This window comes from Emydura macquarii, unplaced genomic scaffold, assembly GCF_026122565.2.
Source record: "Emydura macquarii macquarii isolate MOO-44397 ecotype Brisbane River unplaced genomic scaffold, CSIRO-AGI_Emac_v2 contig_3692, whole genome shotgun sequence".
Classification (NCBI taxonomy): Eukaryota; Metazoa; Chordata; order Testudines; family Chelidae; genus Emydura; species Emydura macquarii.
Genome location: NW_027133829.1, coordinates 12,501,206 through 12,523,047, shown reverse-complemented (window position 1 = coordinate 12,523,047; position 21,842 = coordinate 12,501,206). Strand labels below are relative to the sequence as shown.

Below are 21,842 nucleotides of genomic sequence, written 5' to 3'. Positions count from 1 at the left end.
CATGGTTAGAGACCAGGGCAAGAGAGTGGGGCTCTAGGGGGGATGGCCTGGGAGAAAACGTCCTTTCCGCTTGCTGTGCCTCAGTTTCCCTCTCAGCATATGCTCGAGGAAGCCTTGCACCGCACAAAGAGCTACATGCTGGTGCAGAGGCCACAGCAGGATCTGACCCGCTCTCTCCCCCTGCCCCTCCAGGTCTATTACGCTGTCTACACCTTTAAAGGCCGAAGTCCAAATGAGCTGAGTGTATCAGCCAATCAGAGACTCCGGATCCTGCAGTTTGAAGACATCACGGGCAATCGGGAGTGGTGGTTGGCTGAGGTGCAGGGCAGGCAGGGCTACGTGCCATCCAGTTACATCCGGAAGACGGAGTATACGTGAGGCTGCAGAGAGACCACGGCCCGGTGCCTTAATCCCAGTGGGACTTGTCAGAGACTTGGGGGTGGGAGCTACAACCCCTGCTGCGCTGAGGAGCCTGCACTGCTCACGCCCCTGTGAAAATCCACCCCCGCCAATAAAGCCAGGCAGCACTGCCAGTGGGGCTGGGCCCGCCCGGGCTGCAGGCTGCTGGCGAGGTGAGGGTGGCGTGGCCGGGGCAGGGAGGTTGCAGTGCAGCTTGTGCAGTAGGAATTCACGTTGCTTCCTGTCCTGTCCCTTCCTCCTCGCATGGCAAGTGGCTTCCCCTTAGCGCTAGCTGCTGGGCCTGGCTGGGCCTGGCTGCACACACCACAAAGCCCCGACCCAGGGGGCAGAGGCCACACAGCTGCTTCCTGGCTGCGTGCACCATTTCCTTTTCCTGCAAGGTGCTGCCGTAATGCAGAGTCCCCAAATACTGAGAGACGCAACCAGGGCTGTGGAGAGCAGGAGCCCCACGGCTCCCTCTGCAGTGACCAGGAGCATGGACACGGGCCAGACTCCCTCAGCAGGCAGCGGGCAGGCTGTAACGGGGGCTGGAGTCCAGAACGTGGGACGCAGGGTGGCCTGCCCTTGCCCCTCCATGACGAGGACGTGCTGTCACAGGGGTTAGGAGCCGTTTGATTCCATAGCTGGGGAGACCCAGGGCCCCGGAGGCTCCTGCCGCCCTTGGTGGCGTTGCTGCTCTCCTAGGGGGTGGCTGTGTGGCTGTGGGGCGCTGTGATGCCCAGCACAGGCAGACAGACTCACGCCTGCTCAGCTAAAGCCTGGGTGATGGCAGAGGCTAGCGGCCTGCGTCTGGCCTGCTCGGCTGGCCAGCCTGTGCTGTGGTAGCATGTGCACTGGGGCTGGGCTCACACACGTCTTGTCTGTCTCACTGGGGAGCCACGTCTCCCTGCTGCAGTGTAGCCAGACCCCTCGGCCCTGCCGGCAGGACTAGCAGCACAATGCTGCTGTGGGGGGATTTGATCCTCCTTTCCATAGTGCCCCCCCCGAGCTCCCTGCCTGCAGCCCTTCAGCTGAACCCAGGGTCAGCCAGACACCACCCCTCCCTGTCACTGGAGCACGTTCTCCCCTGGCCACCTAGAACGTGGGGGTGGGCGTCCCTGTGCCCTGACACTCACCTGCGTGCTGTGCGGGGCTGGTGTGACTCAGGCTCGTGCCAGCCACCCAGCGCACGCCTTGGCAAGGGTGCAGCACAAAGGGCTCAACACGCAGCCTGGCTGCTGGGCGCTGGCTGTGCGCCCCGTGGAGTGCGGCATCGCTCTAGGCTGGCGATGAATGGGCGCCAGTCCTGCCCCAGGGCGGGGCCTTACCCCACTCTGCTGCTCAGCGCTTCCTGCAGGGCTCTGCCCTCAGTGACGTGTCTCCCTGTGATGTCACTCCTGCTGCTGTGTGTCAAGCTCCATGTTTCTGGCCAGTGAGTGCAGCTGGCAATGGCGGCCTGTGCGCCCGCTGCACGTGGCCCCTCAGCCCAGGCTGTAGCGACAAAACCGGGCAGCCCAGCTCCCTGCTGCCCGCTGAGAAACCAGCAGCCGAACGCCACATTTGGGACGCGTGCCCAGAAGCTGCTGGCATCCAGCAGGTTACATGGCAGGGAGCAGGCAAACGGCGTGTACCCGCTGGCCCAGCCCTTGTGCGTAGGAGCCAGGCCGTGAGCAGACACCCGGAAGAGCTGCTCCAGCGAGCCATGTTTCTGCTTCGCAGTGCAACTCAGGGCAGCGAAACGGGGCTGAGGCTAACCCTATGTCTGCTTCCCATGTCTGTCCTCTACCCCTGCTCCTGGACAAGGCCCAGACTTTACCAGGGTGCCTCAGCAACTCCTCTCACCACACCCAATAAAATCACAAAGAAGGGAAATGTTTAAATACCCTTTATACAGAGACAACTGCAACTACACCCTGACCAGGCGTCCCGACTCCTGCCTGGGAGCATCAGCGCCAGCAGGGCCCGGGAGAGTGTTCAGTTCTGTGGGGGGTTTGGAGCAGAGCCCAGACCCTGACCAAGTCTTGCCGTGGGGGTGGGGAAAGGCGGAGAGCTGCGGTCCCCTGTCACTGGGGTAAGCCAGGTTTTCCCCTGCATCTCATTCGTCAGTCTCAGGCAATTCTGGTCCATGTAGATTTTCTACTGCGCGCATCAGTGCAGTGTCGGCATTAAGCAGCGTGGCTCACGTGGCGCGGGGGGCTCAGTCTGTCTCCCAGCCTTTCCCCAGACTGGTCGGTCTGTGTGCATGTTATTGCCTGAGAAGGCGGCTCAGAGCAGTGCACCGGGCACCTGGAGCACAAGGGGAGGAGGTTTGCGATGGGCCGGATTGTTCCAGTCCTGGCCTGGCCCCTGAGAAAGCGTCGCCTGCCCAGCTTTGCCCTGCGGTAGAGTTCCACGGGGCGAGAGGGCAGTGTTGTCAGCCGCGGCCTTCAGTCACTTTCAGCTGTGCCGGTTGGGCTATTGAGTGCCTTGAAAACAAGGACCGACAAGTAAAGTTATTGTAAAACATCCCCTCGTACTCAGCCGAGCTGCTCCCAGGGGTACAGGGGGGCTGGCCTGTGTCCTGGGCACCTGTCTGCAGCAAAGCAAAGCTGCCCCCTGCTCGCAGGGTGGGGATCCATCCCACGGGTCTGGCGGCAGCAGTGAATTAAGGCCTAGTCTTGTCTAGCCCAGCCCCTCAGGCTCCTCCTGCAGAGGACTCAGAACCCAGCTGCTTTACTCTGCATTGGTCCCTGACTGCGGCGGAGCGAAGTCCTGAGCAGAGCCTGCTGCTGGGAGATTCCAGGAGCACAGAGGCAACTGAAACCGGTTCTGGCCCTACTCAGTGTGTCCGTCAGTTTGCTGGGGCCAGCCCTGCTCTGTGGGTGTGGGTGCTCCCGTGCGGCGCTGGGGCAGGATGCTCACCCTGTCAGCTCCAGCTCGCCTACAGTGCCGTGGTTTGGCCATTCACGATGCCGGCGTCCTTAGCCATGGAAAAGAAAAGGCCTCGCTGCTGGAGCAGCTGCTCAGGGCTGTCATACTCCACAACGCGCCCCGCCTGCAGCACCATCACCCTGCGAGCACAGAGAAGGTTTTGGAGCCACAGGCCCAGGGCTGAGGTTGAGCAGCTTGTCCCAGACCATTCCCTTTCCCCAGCCACGAGGGTCTCTTACAGCCCCGGCACCGCTCCACTCAGGATGGGAAATCACTCCCCGGGCCCGGGGCTTGGCCCCGCCTGCATCTGTCCGTGTCAATAGCACCTCTGCTGCCCAACGACGAGGGAGCTGCAGGAATCGCTCTCGCTGGACCAACTTCCGTGGGTGAATGGGACGAGCTTTTGAGCTACACAGAGCGCGTCGTCAGGTCCCCGCGAGGTGTCCAGGATGGTGGGTATAGGCCACAGCCACCTGGGGTGGGCCATGCAGGTGTGCGTTGTGCCCCATCCACAAGGCCGCTGGCGGTGGGCGTCAAATTCTATCCCCACCCCACCCCGCCCCACACTTGTTTAAGTGCCCATGGGTGTGCAGAGCCCTTCTCCACCCCGCCCAACCAGCTGGAGCTTGGCCCTTGCAACCCCCCCCAACTTATCACTGGCCATGATGGTGTGTATTGCATGCGCGCTCTCACACACACACACGCACACACACTCCCTGGCTGGCTATCATGATATATATATATATATATATATATATATATATATATATAGTGCCCACGTACACACCCCCATTGCTGTCTGTGATGGTGTGTACTGAGCCCCCACCGTCCCTGCTCCCCTGGCTGGCTAGGATGGTGGGTCTAGCCGGGGCGTGAGTGTGTGTATACACAGACACACACCTGTTGCTGTCCATGATAGTGTGCAGGCGGTGGGCGATGGTGAGGACAGTGCAGCTGGCAAATTCACTCCGGATTGTTGTCTGGATTAAATTATCTGTCTCCAGATCCACAGCTGCTGTTGCCTCGTCCAGAATGAGGATCTTGGATTTGTGGAGCAGGGCTCGGGCCAGGCACAGTAGCTGCCGCTGCCCAACACTGGGGTGGGGAGAAAACAGAGGCGTTACTAGCACTGATGCGGGGCAGCACACGCCCGGACCTACCTCTGCCATAGACTGCGAGAGAGAGAGAGTGAGACCGGGCGTAACCCTGCTGCAGCATCACTCCCTTCCTCTCTGCACACGCCTGTGCCCCATCACGGAGACAGGCTAGGAACACGGCACCTGGCAGACGGGCCCAGCCACAAGGGCCAGCTAGCCCAGCATCCTGGCTCTGCCAGTGGCAGCTCCAGTGGAACGGGTGCGAACGCTGCAGTCAGCAGTTGTGGGCGCCTCTGACTGCGCGGCGCGCCCCCCCCCCCCCCCCCCCAGGAGCTCAGCCTGACCTTGCCTAGGCAGAGAGCAGCTTTGGCCTTGAAAAATGAGGCTTACTCATGCTATCGAAAGTCTTCTTAGCATTCGCTCTGGCCTGTTGGCTGAGCCATATAACGGGCCACTGTCTTTCTGAAGAGGGTTGATTTCTTGGCCTCAACAATATCCTGTGGAAAGGCTGTTCACACGTTCATTGCGCGTTTACTGCCTCCTTGGGCTTGTGGTAGGAGACGGACACCAGCTCTTCATTTACCTGCTCTTGCTCAGTCATTATTTTATACAGCTTTAGCATGTTCCTTGCTAAGGGGGACAGTCCCAAGCGCTTTTCACGTGAGCGTTTTTCCAGGCGCTGGGTCACTCGCTCAGCTGTACGTCAGTGCTATCCTGGGTGAGATGCGGTGACCAACACTGCACACACTATTCAACACGCCCACATTACTGACTGAGGAGGTATTTTCACTACTACTCCCCAGCCCATTCCTTATGCAACCTAACAGTATCATAGAAATGTAGGCAGAGATGGGGCCTTGCTAGGTCAGCCCCCTGCACGGAGGCAGGACTATGTATTATATGCTAGACCGTCTCTGAGAGGTGTGTAGTCTGTTCTTAACAACTAAAACCTCCAGTGAAAGCAAGTCCACAACATCCCTAAGCAATTTGTTCCAGTGCTTAACTACCCGACAGGTAGGAAGTTTTTCCAAATGTCCAACCGAAATCTTCCTTGCTGCAATTTAAGGCCATTACTTCTTGTCCTGGCCTCAGTGGCTCAGGAGACCAATTTAGCACCCACCTTTTATGTATTTGAAGACTGTCATCTTTTCTCCCCCCCCCCCCTCCAGACTAAACAGACCCAGTTTTTTCAATCTGTCCTCAGTGGTCATATTTTCTAGCCCTTTAATCATGTTTCTTGCTTTCTTTTGGACTTTCTTCCCTGCAGTGTGGTGCCAGAACTGGGGACAGTGCTCCAGGTGAGGCCTTATTGTTGCTGAGCAGAGTAGAAAACATTACGTCTCATGGCTTGCTTACAACACTGCTGCTAATACAGCCCAGCATGATGCTCATTTTTTTTTTTTTTTGCAAGTGTGACATCGTTGACACATATTTAGTTTGTGATCCACTATAACCCCAGAGCCTTTTCCTAGGCAGTCATTTCATATGTTGTAGTTATGCATTTGCTTGTTCCTTTCTAAGTGGAGTACTTTGCATTTGTCCTGACTGAATTTCAGCCTATTTATTTCAGACCATTTCTCCAGTTTGTTACATTCACAAAGCACTTACAATCCCTCCCTGCTTGGTGTGGGATGCACACTTTATAAGTGTACTCTGGCTGTGCCATTAGCCAAATCATTTGTGACGCTTCTGAGCAGGCCCAGGACAGAGCCCTGCAGGACAACACTTCATAGGCCTGTCTAGCTTGACTGGGAACCGGCTTGTATCCCTTTTGGAGCACAGCTGCACAGTGAGAAGAGGTCTCTGTTGAGCAGCGACACCCGAATGGCATTGATATAGCTCATTTAAAACCCTCTGTGGTGTCTGAGTTGTTCAGTGTTTCCCCCCAGTGTGCATTGCCTGCATTTATCAACAGTGAATTTCAGCTTCCAGCAGGCTGCCGATTCCCGTAGCTTGATCCGGTCCTGCTGAAGTTCCTCATGAGCATCTCTGGGTTTAATGTCCCTGTGTAGCTTTGTGTCATCTACAAATTTCACTGCTCGCCCCTGTTCCAGACCATTAATAAACAGACTGGACAACACTGGACCCCCCTCCTGACCTTGAGCCAGGATGAAAATTGACCATGTAAGCCTCTGCTTTGCTTTCTGTTTCCTAACCAGTTTTGATTGACGCTGACACTTTGTCTTTCACCCACACCTCCGCCCCCCCCCCTTCCACCCAGGCCGTGCCTTGTCCTCCCCACAGTCTCACAGAGGCGCATGCATCCCTACAGGGATTAGTCCTACTGGCTGGGCTGGGCTGGGCTCTTGGGAAGCAGAGACACGCGCGGGCTGTCCTTACGGGGAGGAGGGATGTTCTCCGGAGCTGGCCGTGCCGTCAGCCCACCTACCTCAAGTTCTCCCCTGCTTCGCTCACTTGGTGGGCCAGTCTTTCAGGTAGGTCCTGCACGTATGCCTTCAGGTGGGCTAGTTCCAGGGCTTTCCAGATCTCCTCATCCGAGTACTGGTCAAACGGATCCAGATTCATCCGTAACGTCCCGGAGAACAACACGGGGTCCTGCAAGGAAAGCCCAGGGCTCGCTGACAGAGCTAGTTCAGGGCCCTGCCAACCTCACAGCCAGCAGGTGCTTGAAAGCCCGTTACAGTGACACAACAGGGACAGCTGCTGGATCTGAGTCTACCCAGCTCTGAACAGCTTTTCCCACCACACACTGGCTGCCCGCTGTGTCAGCAGGGGGGCAGTGCACCGGCTGGAGGGGCAGGGTTAGTCTCCTACCGTGCTGCGGCTGCTACAGCCACACACTGAAGGCAGGTCACAGGCCTGGAGGATCAGCGCAGGAGCCAGCAATTGGGTCTCAGGAGGCTGGGTGCAGATTACTGAGTCCAGGCCCCCAGCGGAGAGCACGCTGAGCCTGACACTGGGGTTGACCCATGTGTGATACCATCTCCCACAGTGCCCACAGAGGAGGGAGGAGAAAGGAGGGCTTCCAGTGCTCAGGTGGTGTCCAGGCAGGGCAGGGACCTGTCTTGCTGTGTCTCCTGCTGTAGCTGCTGTCAGCTCCCCTCCTTCCACACCGATGGGCTGGGGGCTCTGGCGTGGGACTCTCCTGCTCATCGTACCCCATTAAATCACAGCAAGGGCAGTTTACGTTGGACATTAGGACAAACTTCCTGTCGGGGCAGTTCAACACTGGAATAAGCTGCCCAGCGAGGGTGTGGACTCTCCGTCATTGGAGATTTTTAGGAGCAGGTTAAACAAGCCCCCATCAGGGATGGTCTAGATCATGTTTGGGCCTGCCCTGAGTGCCGGGACTGGACTAGAAGACCCCATGATGTCCCTGCCAGTCCTGTGATTCGGGCCTTTGTTGCTTCGGGGCCGTTTGGGTAGCAAGGAGACCCCCTGGGGCCTGGAACTGAGGATGGTGCCCTGGGATGCTACGGAGAGGCAGAGCATCCAGCCCACACCTGTGTCCTAGGGAGAAACCCCTGGCCAGCTGCAGCCAGAGTCGGCACCTGGCTCTGCCCATGCAGGGGCTCACCTGGGGGATGATGGTGAGGCTCTGGCGTAGGTCATGGAGGCCGATAGTCGATATGTCCACCCCATCAATCACAATCTTCCCTCCTGCAGCCTCCAGGATCCGGAACAGGCCGTTGGTGAGAGAGGATTTCCCAGCCCCTGTCCTGCCCACGACCCCAACCTGTGGAGACAGCACCCCGGGCAGTTAGGCGGCTGGCGCTGGGGAAGGCCTGTGGGTTTCCCTGACTTCAGCCACAATGGGCGGGTTTCGCGCTCAGTTGTTCCCATTCACTGGCTCTCTCATTAGGGCTGTGGTTCTTCTCTGGCTGGCCCCCTCCTCAGCGTCCATAGGGCAAGGGGTCCCCAGCGTCGCCCTGCTCACACTCACGTGCTCTGGCTCCCTGCCATCGCCTCGTCTCACTGCTTCATTCCCCAGGATGTGCTTTCCTGGAATCTAACCCCGAGTGCTGCTGCCCCCTGCCATGCCCACCTCACTGCCTCTCTCGGCTCCTCACAGGGCTGAGCTGTGTAGCTCATGGTCACTGCTGCATGGTTTCCCTGCGCTCGCATGCTCAGTGAGTGGCAAAGCCAGGACAAGCCCATTCCGGTTGGAGTCTGCATGGCAAAGAACCTTCTTGGTGTGTAGGGGCAGCTCCGTTGCCCCTGTGACTCTGATATCCAGTGGGTTCAGATTCCTCAGAGTTTGGCCAGGCAGATGAGATGAGACTGACAGACCAGTCCCACCCTCCGCTCCGGACTCAGGAGCAGGCGCCTTGCCATTTAAACGAGACGATGAGGGGAGAAGGTTGGGAGCGACTCATGAAATCTCCACGCCTGGCTTTCGTAGTCAGGAGCAGAAAAAGCAGCCACATGAAGCTATAGTGAGGACCGACAGAACACCACAAAATGAGAGTATGGACGGCAAGGAGAAAGGAAGTACAAATATGATGGGAATAGATGTTACAATTAGTGAATCCAGCCGGTTGAGGTCCCGTCCAGTGCTACATGAGTGTGATTCTATGTGCGGTTCAGGAGAGAGGAATCACAGTAAAGGTGGTGGGGTAAACTGTAAAGAACTAAGAAGTGATCGTATGGACAACACAGAATCAGTGTGGGGAGGGATTGTAAAAGAGGTTTTGTTGGGGTAGTGGTAGGCGTCTGCTATAGACAGAGATAGGGATAGAGACGCTTGAATATTAGCAGAGAGATCCATCCTATTGGGAATTGTGTCCTAATGGGAAACTTTAACATCATGGACATAAATTAGTGAATAAACGCTACTAATACTGGTAGGGCCCAGTTGTTCCTGGATGTGATAAACAACAATTTTCTTCATCAACTTGTCACTGAAGCACCAAAAGGTAATGCAATTGTAGGTGGTTTTGGTAGGTAGTGCAGACATCAGAGAAGAGTTGGTGGTAGGAAATAATCTTGGCTCACGTGATCACGAATTGATTCAATGGGAGGATAAACAAAACCAGGTCATCAACTACGGTTTTGATTTCAAAAGAGCAGCGTTTGGAAAATGACGGGATTAGGTAAAGAAGTTTAATGGCAAGGAGTGCTCAAGGACTGCAAATATGGAGACGGTTTTAAGTCGACTCTACAAAACTATGTGGACTTTCCATTTCAAGCAAGGGCAAAAACGTATAGGGAAAGGCTGCTGCAGTCCAAGCTGGCTGAATAACCACCTCCAAAAGTTATTGGGAGCAAGCAGAGAGCCCCGGGGAAGGGAAAAGGGCTTGATTAAGAAAATAAAACTCTATCTTGGAGGTTAGAAAATGTAGGAATAAAGTGAGAATTACTAAACGTCAGCCTGAATTAGTGCATGTCGGGGAAATCAGAATAACTAATGTGGTGTTTTAGGTCTGTGAATAAGGAAAGCGGAGGCTTGACTGCTTTGCAGTGTGGATGGGAGGAGATCAAAGCTAATGTGGCCCAAAAACTAAATTACTACTTTGCCTCGGTTATCAGTGAGGGTAGTAATAGGGACCATGTCTGTAGGCTGACTGAAATTAGTGTACTGACATGGAGATTACCACATCTGAGGAGGAAGAAAAACTCCAAGAGTTTAATGTACTCAGATTGGGGGAAACTAGATAATTTCCAGCTCAGAACACTGAAAGACCTGGCACATGAAACTGTTAGTCTGGTAACAAGGGTTTTTAATAAAGCTGTCTATTTGGGGTAGTAGCATATGACTGGAGAATAGCCAATACTGTACCTGTAGCTCAGAAAGGGAAAAGAAGTGATACAGGCAATTAAAGACCTATTAGTCTGACCTCAGTAATATGCACGCCTTTGGAACAAATGGTGAAGGAAAGAATAATTAAATTCATGGGGGTAAACAAAAAAGGGGCTGCAGTGTAATATGAGTTTACCAGAAGGATTTTGTGCCAAAGTAACCTAACGTCCTTCTTTGATAAGTAATTGATTTTTTATAAGATAAATCAAATTGATCCACTGTACTTGGACTGCAATAAAACATTTGAACCGGCGCCACAGGGGAAATTATTAGTTGCATTAAAGAGGATAGGGATTAATACAAGACTTGCAAGGTAGATAAAGAACTGGCTCAAGAGGCTGTGTTGAAAGATGACCTACTGCACTTGAGGGCGGTTACTAGTGGAGTTCTTCAAGGGACCAATCTTAGTCAGTAGTTGGATTACTATTAATGGCTATTACTATTAACAAAGTAGAATTTGTTTTTTAACTGCAATAAAAAGTAAACATCAGACATTTGCTGATGCCTCAAAGTGGGGCAGCAGTATCAATACAGAGCAGCACGGAAATATTATACAGGGAGAGCTGGCTGACCTTGAACACTGCAGTGTCAAATAGGGGATGAAATTCAAGCATACAGAAGTGTAAGCTCATGTACTTAGGGTCTAATCATGAGAATTTCTGCTACAAGTTGGGGGGGGGCTCAACTGTTGGACGCAATAGAGGAGAAGGGAGACCTGGCTGGCTGAATGGATCACAAGATGATGCTAAGTTACCAATCTGATGTGGCTGCAATGAGATCCCTGGATGCAGCAGGCCAGGCATTTCCAGTGGAGAGGGAAGTATTAATGTACAAGGCACTGATCAGATCACATTTGGAATGTTGGGTACAGTTCTGGCCACCCATGTTCAAGACAGACGAATTCAAACTGGGGCAGAGAAGAGCTGCTAGGATAATCCAGGGAACAGAGGAACTATTTTATGAGAGGAGACTTTACGAGCTTGGCTTGTTTAGCTTAGTCAGGCTGGAAATTAGATGGTCTCTAACCCAGAGAAGTGAGGCACTGGAATAACCTTCTATTAGTTTTGAGAGCGAGCTGGGCAAGTTTATGAGTGTGATTGTATGACAGGGCTGCTTGTGAGGGTTGCTGCGAAGAGTTACAAAGGGCTCCCACAAAACTGGGTGTCTGGGCAGCAAAATGGCAGATGAAATTCAATGTTGATAAGTGCAGCGTAAGGGACACTGGAAACCATCATCCCAACTATTCATATCAATGATGGGGTTTAAATTAGCTGTGACCGCTCAGAAAAATTCTCTGAGAACATCTGCTCACCGTGCAGCGGCAGTCAAAACCCTAATTATCTATCCCAGTAAGAACGGGCTGTCTAATAAACCAGAAGATATCATAATGTCTCTATATAAATCCATTGCATGCCCACAACTTGAATGCTGTGTGCTCTTCTGCTCAGCCCATCGCAGAAAAGATACATTAGAATTGACAGAAGTACAGAGAAGGGCAACAAAAATTATTAGAGGTATGGAAGAGCTTCCATGTGCGGAGAGATTAAAAAGACTAAGACTGCTCATCTTAGGGACAAACTGACTCAGGGTGATAGGAGAGACATCTATAAAATGATGACTGGTGTGGAGACAGTGATAAGGAAGTGTTATTTACCCACCTCACACAACACAAGAACCAGGGCTCACCAATTAAATGAATAGGCAGCAGGTTTAAAACAAACAGAAGGCAGTATTTCTTCACACAACACACAATCAACCTGTGGCACTTATTGCCAGGGGATGTTGTGAAGGCCAGAAGTATAACTGTTCAAGAAAGAATTAGTCATTGATGGACCTATCCTCCATCAACTTAACTATCAGCCACTACAGTCACGGACACAACCCCATGTTCTGGGTGTCCCTAAACCGTTGACTGCCAGAAGCTGGGACTAGACGCGACGGGACAGATCACTCAATCATTGCCCTGGTCTGTTCATTTCCTCTGAAGCACATGGCACCAGCCACGGTCAGAAGGCAGAATACTGTGCTAGATGGGCCACTGGTCTGACCTGGTACGTCCGTTCTTATGGTGGGAAGCAGGGATTGGCAGGCCTGGGGGGTTCCTTCCAGTTTATATCTTATGTTCCCAAAGCTCATGCTTCTGGGCTTCATCCAATCACTTGCAGGGGTCAGGAAGGAATTTTTCCTTTCCCCCAATGTATTCTCTGGGGTTTTTGGGTGGCCTCTTTCTTCTGAACCATCAGCGATGGCAACAGCTGGAGATGGGACATTGGATGTGGGGGCAGGGCTCTGAGGTGGCACCAACCATTCATTCTTTCAGGTGCTTGGCTGGCTGGTTCCAGCGCCCCTGCTAAGGTGTCTGAGTGATCCCCGTATGTGGGGTTGGGAAGGAATTTCCACCGGGACAGATTGGCAGTGACCTTGGATGTTTTTCATCTTCCCCTGCAGCGTGTGTGTCACTTGCCAGGATTATCTCGGTATATCTCGGTCGATTCCTTGCCCCTGCAGGGGCTTCAGGCACTGGTGCACCTCAGTGTCTCCAATCCTCTGCGGCGGCTCATAACTAGCGTCCCGAGGGCTGGTCTAGTTGATCTAGTTTTGGTTGTCAGGGTTACGGTGCGGGGGGTGTGGGTAGCCTGGAATAATACAGACCGTCAGACAAGATGATCTGGTGCGGCCTTTAAACTCTCTGACTCTGTCCACAATAAAGTGATGCCTTCTGGCTCGGATCTGTTTGCAATCCTGGAATCAAATACCTGAGAGTCCCTCCACCCCCATCCCCTCACTCTGCCCACCTCTGATCAGCAGCTGACGGCAAAGAACCAGAGGGCGTTGGTCAGGAAGAGGCCTCACCTTTTCAGTACTCCCAATGTCACAGGTGAGCCCGTGAAGAACCAGCTCCAGACCAGGTCGGTACCGGACCTGGTAGTCAATAATCTGGATCTCGCCTTTGCTAGGCCAGCTGGGGGGTGGTCGCTGCTCCGTCACCCACCGAGCCTGGGGAAGGGGGAGAAGTGTTAAAAGAAGCTGTCTGACGACTGGGAACTGTGGTGCAAAGCACTCTGGGTAGCAACATGCAAATGAAGTGAGATGTGCAGAGAAACAGGTGCCCCTGTTCTCGCTACACCCTTCCCAGTCACCCTCCCATCCCCTGGTCTCACCTCATTCTCCACCTCCATGTACTCATGCACTCGCTCCACAGCCACGATGTTGGTTTCCAGCTCTGACGTCATCCGCACCAGCCAGTTCAGGGTCTGTGTTATCTGCACAGCAGAGAGCAGAGGGTCCGGATCCTGGCCCAGGAACACTCAGCACCTTCCCACCTCGGCCCCCTAGGGGCCCAGTGCTTTTGGCAGGAGACCCATCCCTCTTTAATACCCCATGCAGCAGCACCCCCGACTTCGTTCCACCCCATCGCATCCAGCAGCAATGCCCCTGCCCTGCCCCCTTCCCAACGCCATCCTGGCCCAGTACCCACAGAGGCAGTGCCCCTGTCCTGCACTGGCACATGCCTCCCCGCACACTATGGGAACATCTCTATCCTGGCTCTGTCCATCCCAGCACCCCCAGCAGCAGTGTCCTGCATCCCACCCTCCCCCGCCGAGCTGGCAACCCCCAGGAGCAGAGCCCCTTTGCTTGCTGAATGTACAGCAGCATCTTCCAGCTGAAGGCAGGAACCAGCCGCTGACGCTCCCCTGCCCAGAGCAGAGCAGGGTGGCCCCCTGGGTGTGAGCAGGCCCTCTGCAGAGCAGAAAGGCCTTACTCCCCCGAGGGATTGGACTCACGTTGAGCGCAGAGGAGATGGAGAGCCCGACCATGCCACTCCCCAGAGAGTCCTTTGCAATCACGGCCAGGAGAGCCGCAGAGAAAACCACCAGGTTCCCGACAAACTCCAGGCGGACGGCCAGCCACCTGCACAGGGGAGAGCGGCAGCTGTGAGGCGCGTCGGAGAAAGGAGCCCGCCTGCACCACCTAGGCTCACATTGGAGAGCACCATCAGCTCCATTCCTGGACCAGCGCCACTCCCGCACTCTCAGCCCCCAACCGTGCCGTGACCGTCCTCCTCAGGGCGCACCATAAATATTCCCTCCTCCTCAGCCCATTTCTCTCACACAGCTGCTGCGCTTCATCCCCTGCCTGTGTCTCACGTTTTCCTACTAATCAACCGGGCCACGCCCTATATCGTCTGCCAGTGATCGCCATAATGAAACCCAGCTGGCAAACAACTGCCTGCCTGACCGGCAATAGTCCTGCCCCGCACCCACGCAGCTCACACTAACCCGCTCCAGACAGCTGGCTGTGCCTCATTTTAAATATTCCCTCTCATCATCCCCAGCTCCTTTACAGCCTGAATCCTCCCCAACCCCATTATGCCTGTGTGTTACCCTAGTTATTCCCCTCGCAAGGCCTTGTACGACACCAGACAGCTTCCCTCCTACTTTCATATACTAAAAGTAAAAGAGCACAACGGATGGGGGGAGACACAAAGGTGAGACATTGGCCTCACCATGGCATCGGGTTACTTCCCCTGGGCTACCGGCCTCATGTCAGCCTGAGCTGGACGGAGATAGTTGTAGCTAGCGTCTCTCCTAGCATCCCAGGACTCCCCAGTCACTCCATGTGTCTGACACAGACGTGCCCAAACAAAGCCGGTATGTGCTGGCAGGGACATGACAGCTGCGTCCAGCCATTCTCACGATATTACAGCAAAAGGGGCTGTGAGTGACCTCTGGAGAAAGCTACGGTCTAGCTGAGTGTTCTAGTTACTGTGCGATGTTCTATGGAAACCAGTGTTAGAGCTATGTAGCATGTAGGATATTGTGTTCCAAATCTGTCAGGAATGAAAACTCCCACCTGAGCCGGAGGAGCCCGACAGCTGACCAACTCAGCATGAGAACAATGGACACCATGGAGACAGCGGGTGTCGGTGAGGAGTAAATGCAGGCTGGAGATTTACAAAGACAAACAAACTCCAAGAGTTCTGGGAAGAGGGGCCCATGGGCTAACAGACACTAGGTCAGGATTGTATCAGTGGAGAAGACTGGCCCGCCTGGTTCTCCATGACAGGAGAGGACTCTGTCAGCCTGACTGTTTCATGAAAAGTGGATCTCCGTTTTCTGGACTGGCCAAATGCTGCAAGAACCAACCTTTGGATGAGGAATACAGAAAGTAACTCGTTAATAAGTATAGGCTGTAGATTGTGTGTTACGTTTTTCTTTTACTTGTAACCTTGAGTTTCCAAATCGTTTTTCTTGCTTTTATTTGAATCTTTACCTCAAGCTCTGTTAAATAAACTTCAATTTCTGTCCGAGCGCCTTGTGCTAGGGCGACTGGTGAATGGAGGTGAACCTGGTGAACTATGGTGCACTGTCTCCATGGATCAGTGTACATGGCGGGTGTCCAGAAGGTAGGGGACTGGGCACTTGAATGTAAAAGGTGGGGTGTGTGAAATGCTAGTCTGCAGAAGGAAAGAGCGGGGGCTCATGGAGACCGGATTGGAGCGCCTGTGTTGCCAAATAGCTGGTGTCTGTGGAGTATTTCTCCTGGAGTGCACAGACAAACCTCCCTCCTGCTGTGAACAGGTGGTAGTGATTCACCTCGGGCCCTGTGGGTAACTCTGAAACACTGTCACCCCATGTTTCATCATAAATCATCCTCCCAAATCACTGTGTCTCATCCTAAATAATCCCCCAAATCATCCAGTGTCTAACCTAAACCACCTCCCCAGTCACTTCCCCAGCACCTCACCCTAAATCATCTCCCTACCCACCCGTCTCTCATTCTACACAGCTCCTCTAAACCAGAAGGGGCCATTGTGATCATCCATCATGAACTCCTGCATAACACAGGCCATGGGACTTCCCTGAATTAATTCGTATTTGAACTAGAGCCTATCTTTCAGGAAAACATCCAGTCCTCATTTAAAACGCAGTATCACACCGGTGCCGAAGACAGACGTAATAAACCCTGAGCGTACATCCCCTGTTTATACATACCAGGATCACCTCAGGAGCTCATGTTCAGTTGATCATCTACCATGATGCCCAAGCCGTTTTCAGAGTCACTGCTCCCCACCCGGTAAGCATGGCTGGCATTCTTTGTTCTTAGATGTATGATTATACGTTGGGCAGTATTGAAAAGATATTGTTTGCGAGCGCCCAGCTTACCAAGTGTTCAAGATTGCTCTCCGCCAGTGACCTGTCCTTTTAATTATTTATCACTTCCTCAATGTGTGTGTGTGTGTGTGTGTGTGTGTGTGTGTCGTCTGCAAACTTCAGCAGTGGGGACTTTATGTTTTCTTCCAGGGCATTGATAAAATGTTCAATGGCACAAGGCCAGGAGCTGATCCCCAAGGGAACCCACTAGAAACAGACCTGCTTGATGACGATTCTCCAGTCACAAATACATTTTTAGACCTATGAGTGAGCTGGTTAATGTATGCTGGGTTAAATTTGCATCATTGTAGTTTGTTAATCGAAATGTGATGGAGTACCAAGTCAAATGCCTTAAAGACGTCTGAGTCTATTCATCAACACTGTTACCTTTATCGACCATAGCTGCAATCTCATCTTATTTAGCTGAGGTTAGTCCTGCTTTGAGCAGGGGGTTGGACTAGATGACCTCCTGAGGTCCCTTCCAACTCTATGATTCTATGATTCTATGATAGTCTCATAAAAAAGATACAGAGGGGTAGCCGTGTTAGTCTGTATACAGCAAAAACAATGAGAGTCCTGTAGCACCTTAAAGACTAACACATTAAATTTCTGTAGGCATAAAAAGGATATTTAGTTTGACAAGATCTATTTTCCATTAACTTATGTTGAGTGACGTTAATTATATTACTTGTATTTAATTCTTTATTAACTGAATCCCTTCTCAGCCATTCCATTATTTTCCCCAGGACTGATGTTGGGCTGACAGGCCTGTAATTACCCAGGTCTTCCCGTTTACCCTTTTTAAATATTGGCCCCACATTCACTTTCTTTCCATCTCCTGGAATGTCCCCAGTGCTCCAAGAATCATTGAAAGTCAGCATTTACAGTCAGGAAAGCTCCTCGGCCAGCTATACTAAAACTCTTGGATGCAAGTTATCCTGCCCTGCTGATGTAGTTGTGTCTGACTTTAATAGGTGCTGTTTAACACCCCCTTGAGTTACTGTTGGAATAGGAAGTATTTCATCACTATATAACATGAATATGTAATCTGGCTTTTCCCCGAATACAGAACAGAAATATGTATTGACCATTTCGCCTTTTCTGCATTATTATTGCCTTTCCCATGTCATCTGGCAAGCCAGACAACCATTCCTCCATTCAGAACATCCAGGGCAACACCTGCTTCATCATCTCTCACAGTTCAAATTGGGAGGGACTAGCCAAGGAAACAGACAAGCACAAATAAGAAGCCAGATCCCAGACATCTAACACCAGTCTCCTGCACAGGATCACACATCAGGCAGGGGACAGACGCAGACCAGACAAAGCATCACGAGCGAAAGTTGATGCTGATCAGTGCGAGATCTGCAGCCAGCAAACAATGTTTGACCTCACCGGTGATGATGCGCCTGACACAGCCTGCATTACTGAGACTTGGCTGAATGACACCACAAGCCAGTGATAGCCCATTTTGCCCCCCAGGATACTCGGTACATCCCAGGCCGAGACAAGACAAGAAGGTAGGCAGCACTGCATTCATCTCCTCTGTGAACATCAAATGCAAGAGAGGTGCCTCAAGTGAGACAACCTCATTTTAATTAATTCATATGACCGTAAAACCAGAGCCAAAGACAATACAGGTTTTATGCTCATTTACAGCCCACTGCAGACAAAAGAATTCATAAAGGAGCTCACTGACCACTTGGTGGTGAAACACCCCAGACTAGTCACCCTGGGAGATTTCAACATCCATCAGCAAGGCTGCAGGTGCAAAAACTCATCTCCTCGCTTGCCTCCCTAGGGCTGCTATAGGTCATCTCTGCTCCAGCCCACACAGCTGGTCACATCCTGGACCTGATCTTTGGCCTACATGTCAAGACAGAGGATATAACAACCCAGCCACTGTCTTGGACTGACCATCCTTCGTTAAGGCAGTGGCCAGAGCCCTTCCACGGTTCAGGCAACAAGACGTACCGATGGTCCTGATTCAGCCACGAATGCTCATGGACTCAGACAAATTCCAAAACCTGCTAAAGAAGAACAGTGCCACCCCCACAGGATGGGTAGTGAAGGAGCCGGGGGATCACTACCATTCTGCACTGGCCTCGGCCACTGACACTGGCTGCCAAACGCCCCCTGCCTCCCCATCACCCCATAGCGCTGCTTGGTGTTCTGACACCTGGAATCAGGTGAAGACAGAGGGGCGGAAACTCAAGCTCTGATGGCGGAAAACAAAGACCGATTCCAACAGGATGAAGCATAACAAATTCCTCAAAGTACTGCAGCCTCAGAGAACTTTCCTATCAGTCTCTATTGACACTGCCAAATCCTGCCCCGAGGGGGAGCTATCCATGGTGGTAAAACGCTTCACAATCCAGGTTTTCCATGCGTCCGACGAAGTGGGTTTCTGCCCATGAAAGCTTATGCCCAAATAAATGTGTTAGTCTTTAAGGTGCCACAGGACGCGCTCTGTTTGCAAAAACCAGAGTAACATGGCTACCCCTCTGGAATTCATCAATCCTGAATGCCTCCAACCTGCCCCAGAGCTGAGCTGCACAGAGCTCTCCTGTTGCACTGAAAAGTTCACGCACATTTTCAAACAGCATGGGTCTGCTGCACCTGCAGCCACCCACAGCTCACCTGCATTCCCAGAGTTCAGGACATTCCCCTGTCAAGAAGTTCTGGACACCCTAAAGGAGTCTTGATTCAAGAGCTGTGAATTTGACCCATCCTTTTCTAGCCTGTGAAAGAGTCTTGAACAACCAGTGCCACTCCTGACTGAAGTAACCAACACCTCGTTCAGAGAAGGAATCCTCCCTTCAACCAACACTGAGGAAAGCCACCCTGAATACTTAAGCCCTAGCCAGCTATCACCCACTGCCAACCCTCCCGTTCCTGAGCGAGCGCAGAGGGAGCTAGCGAAAGACTGCTTACAAGCGTATGTAATGCAAGCCAAGATTCTAGACCAGTCTGGATTTCGGTCAGGACACGGAACTGAAACTGCTTTAGTGACACTGATGGATGATCTCCTTCTGCCAATGGATAGAGGACAGACTTCCATCCCCATTCTCCTGCAGCTCTCCGCACCATTCGACACCGTCCACCTTGAGATTCTGCTGTTTCACCAGAGAAAGTGGCAGGGGTCTAGGGTAATGCACTAAAAGGGTTTGAGTCCTTCCTGGAGGTGATGAAGCACTGGAATGGGCTACCCAAGGAATCTCCATCCTTAGAGGCTTTTAAGTCCCGGCTTGACAAAGCCCTGGCTGGGATGGTTTAGCTGGGATTGGTCCTGCTCTGAGCAGGAGTTGGACTAGATACCTGATGAGGTCCCATCTTCTGTGATTCTACGGATGAACCTAATGAGTAGTTAGAAAATACCTCCACCACTAGCCCCCTCATTTGTGTGGTTCTACAAGGAGCCGTTCTCTCTCTGGTCCTTCTTAACCATCTACATGAACTGGTCAGACAACATGGACTCCAGTGATAGCAACGTGCAGATGAGACACAGCTCTCCTGCCGCTCACCACATACCACCACACCACACCACCACCACCAAGTTGGCCAGATCAGCTCATGGATGAAGAACAGTTGGCTGACGCTGAATCTAAGCAAACCAGAGGGGCTGCTGGTGGGCAGAGGAGAGCCTGTTGTAGAGTTCACAGCTACAGAACCGTCTCCTCTGGTTGAAGGTTCACATCCAGTATTGGTCAATGCAGTCCGCAGTCTAGAAGTGCTCTGGATTCCTTGCGGATGCTGAGCTCTCACACTGCGAAAGCTGTCAGTAATGCTTTCTATCATCTCCAGCTGGCTAAGAGATCTTTCCCATCCGGGCAGACGAGGACGTGGCCGCAGCTATTCATGCCTTCGTCACCTCTCAGCTGGTGCGATATACCTGGGCATGAAACCTTCAGCACTTAGGAAACTCCAACTATACAAAACGCTGCAGCGCATCTCCTCAGCAACACAGGCTACTGTGAGCACCTCACGCCGGTCCTCCACTCGCAACACTGACTTCCCGTAAAATATCGAATGACTGCATCGGCTTGGTCCTTATCTTCAGAGTGCTCCATGACCTGCGCCCAGGATGTCTAAATAAAGCTTTGGACGATGACTGGCTGAGAGCTTTGTTCCTCTGGCACAATGGATCTCTCAACAATACGCGTAAAGCTTGTCTGTGGGAGAGGCAAAACTTTCTTTGGGGGTGGTCCACGACTGTGGAATAAACTTTCCTGGAACTCAGAATCATCACAAACCTCACCACCTTCCACTCCAAGTGCAAAGCACAGTTATTTGACCTGGCTTTGTCCAATGACAGATAGAGCAACAGGTCTATTTATTTAAAAAAACAAGCAAACAAAAAAACCTACTAAACAAGACACTCCATTGCACACACCTCTTCCTCTGGGGAGACGATGACACAGCAAACAAAATGTCACAGATGTGCAATTATGGTGCTTCATGCACTACTGGAGGCACTGATACCAAGGTGATGAACGCAGCATACAAACCTATTTAGACTAGACTAGGAGAATTCTAGTATTTCCATCTAGTAATGGATCAATAGCATTGTAAGGATTCTTTCTGCTCCTAATACACTTTTAAAAATTCCTTTATATTGTCGTTTACTCTGCTGGCTATAGATTTCTCTGTGTGTCCTTTTGCTTCCCTTATCAATTTTCTACAATTCCCAGCTTCTAAGTCCCACCCACCCAAAACACACAACCAACAATGTGCCCAACACCCAAGAGTGCCCTCCAGCACCCATCAGCACCATCTTGATCTATCCAAAGCATCCAATACTGCTCATGCTCACCCGGAACATCTCAGCACCCTACAGTACAATCTCCCCAGTTCTCCATGAAGCCTCCAACAGTGTCCCATCCTATCAGTCAAAATCACCCTAACAAGTCCCAAGTCCCCTATTTCCTAAGAAAAACACTCAGACTCCACACAGAGTCTGGAACCTAATGGGGTTAGTACCCAGTACCCAGCACAGCCAGCCAAGACCCACCCAAAACTTCCAGAAGCCGAATGAGGCTCTTCACATAAGCCAAAGGTCAGGAGAGTCCCAGCTCCAGAGCCACTGAAGGCACTTGCACTGATTGTACTGTACCCAGCCCAGCCCAGCCCAGCCATATGATGAGCACAGGTCCTGCTGGTCTGACCCTTTGGGGAGTGGAGCAATCTCACCTATTCGAGACAATCCAGGAGTAAACACTTTTCTGGTTGATGTCCATGATCCTGTCATTGTGCTGCAGAAATCGCTCCTGGTGTCCATAGGCCCTGATCACAGACAGGCCTGACACAGTCTCGTTGAAGTGGGAATAGATGGGAGACCTGGTGACGGAATCCAGACGTCTCAGCTGGCGGGACGTGGAGACATAGAAGCGCTAGGACCAGAGAAGCAGCTCCGTTACTGCAATGTGCACCCAGGCCCTTCCCACCCGTGCCAAGTAGCAGAGACCTCAGTACTGCTAGGTGTGTCTGCTACTGTGACACATGCTGGGCAGATGGCCCAGG

General features: G+C 52.4%; 2 protein-coding genes across 6 annotated transcripts in view; one reads left to right on the top strand and one right to left on the bottom strand.

Annotated features, from left to right (window-relative positions):
• DNMBP (dynamin binding protein) overlaps positions 1-2,271 on the top strand; it is a 56,843-nt gene extending 54,572 nt beyond the window's left edge. For all 4 annotated transcript variants that reach the window (XM_067537115.1, XM_067537113.1, XM_067537114.1 and 1 more), the window contains one exon: positions 193-2,271. In XM_067537115.1, coding sequence (XP_067393216.1) covers positions 193-378 — 186 coding nt within the window. In that variant the 3' untranslated portion in view covers positions 379-2,271. The remainder of the gene's footprint in view (positions 1-192) is intronic.
• A 454-nt stretch (positions 2,272-2,725) lies between these two features.
• ABCC2 (ATP binding cassette subfamily C member 2) overlaps positions 2,726-21,842 on the bottom strand; it is a 40,756-nt gene continuing 21,639 nt past the window's right edge. The window contains exons 25-33 of one of the 2 annotated variants that reach the window (XM_067537111.1): positions 21,513-21,712; positions 13,953-14,079; positions 13,329-13,430; positions 13,021-13,164; positions 7,945-8,103; positions 6,796-6,962; positions 4,210-4,404; positions 3,301-3,449; positions 2,726-2,864 (exon numbers count right to left, since the gene is read on the bottom strand). In XM_067537111.1, the coding sequence (XP_067393212.1) occupies positions 3,320-3,449; positions 4,210-4,404; positions 6,796-6,962; positions 7,945-8,103; positions 13,021-13,164; positions 13,329-13,430; positions 13,953-14,079; positions 21,513-21,712 (1,224 nt within the window). In that variant the 3' untranslated portion in view covers positions 2,726-2,864; positions 3,301-3,319. Of the gene's footprint in view, positions 2,865-3,300; positions 3,450-4,209; positions 4,405-6,795; positions 6,963-7,944; positions 8,104-12,631; positions 12,804-13,020; positions 13,165-13,328; positions 13,431-13,952; positions 14,080-21,512; positions 21,713-21,842 lie in introns of those variants that run through there. The other variant, XM_067537112.1, reaches the window with a different exon arrangement.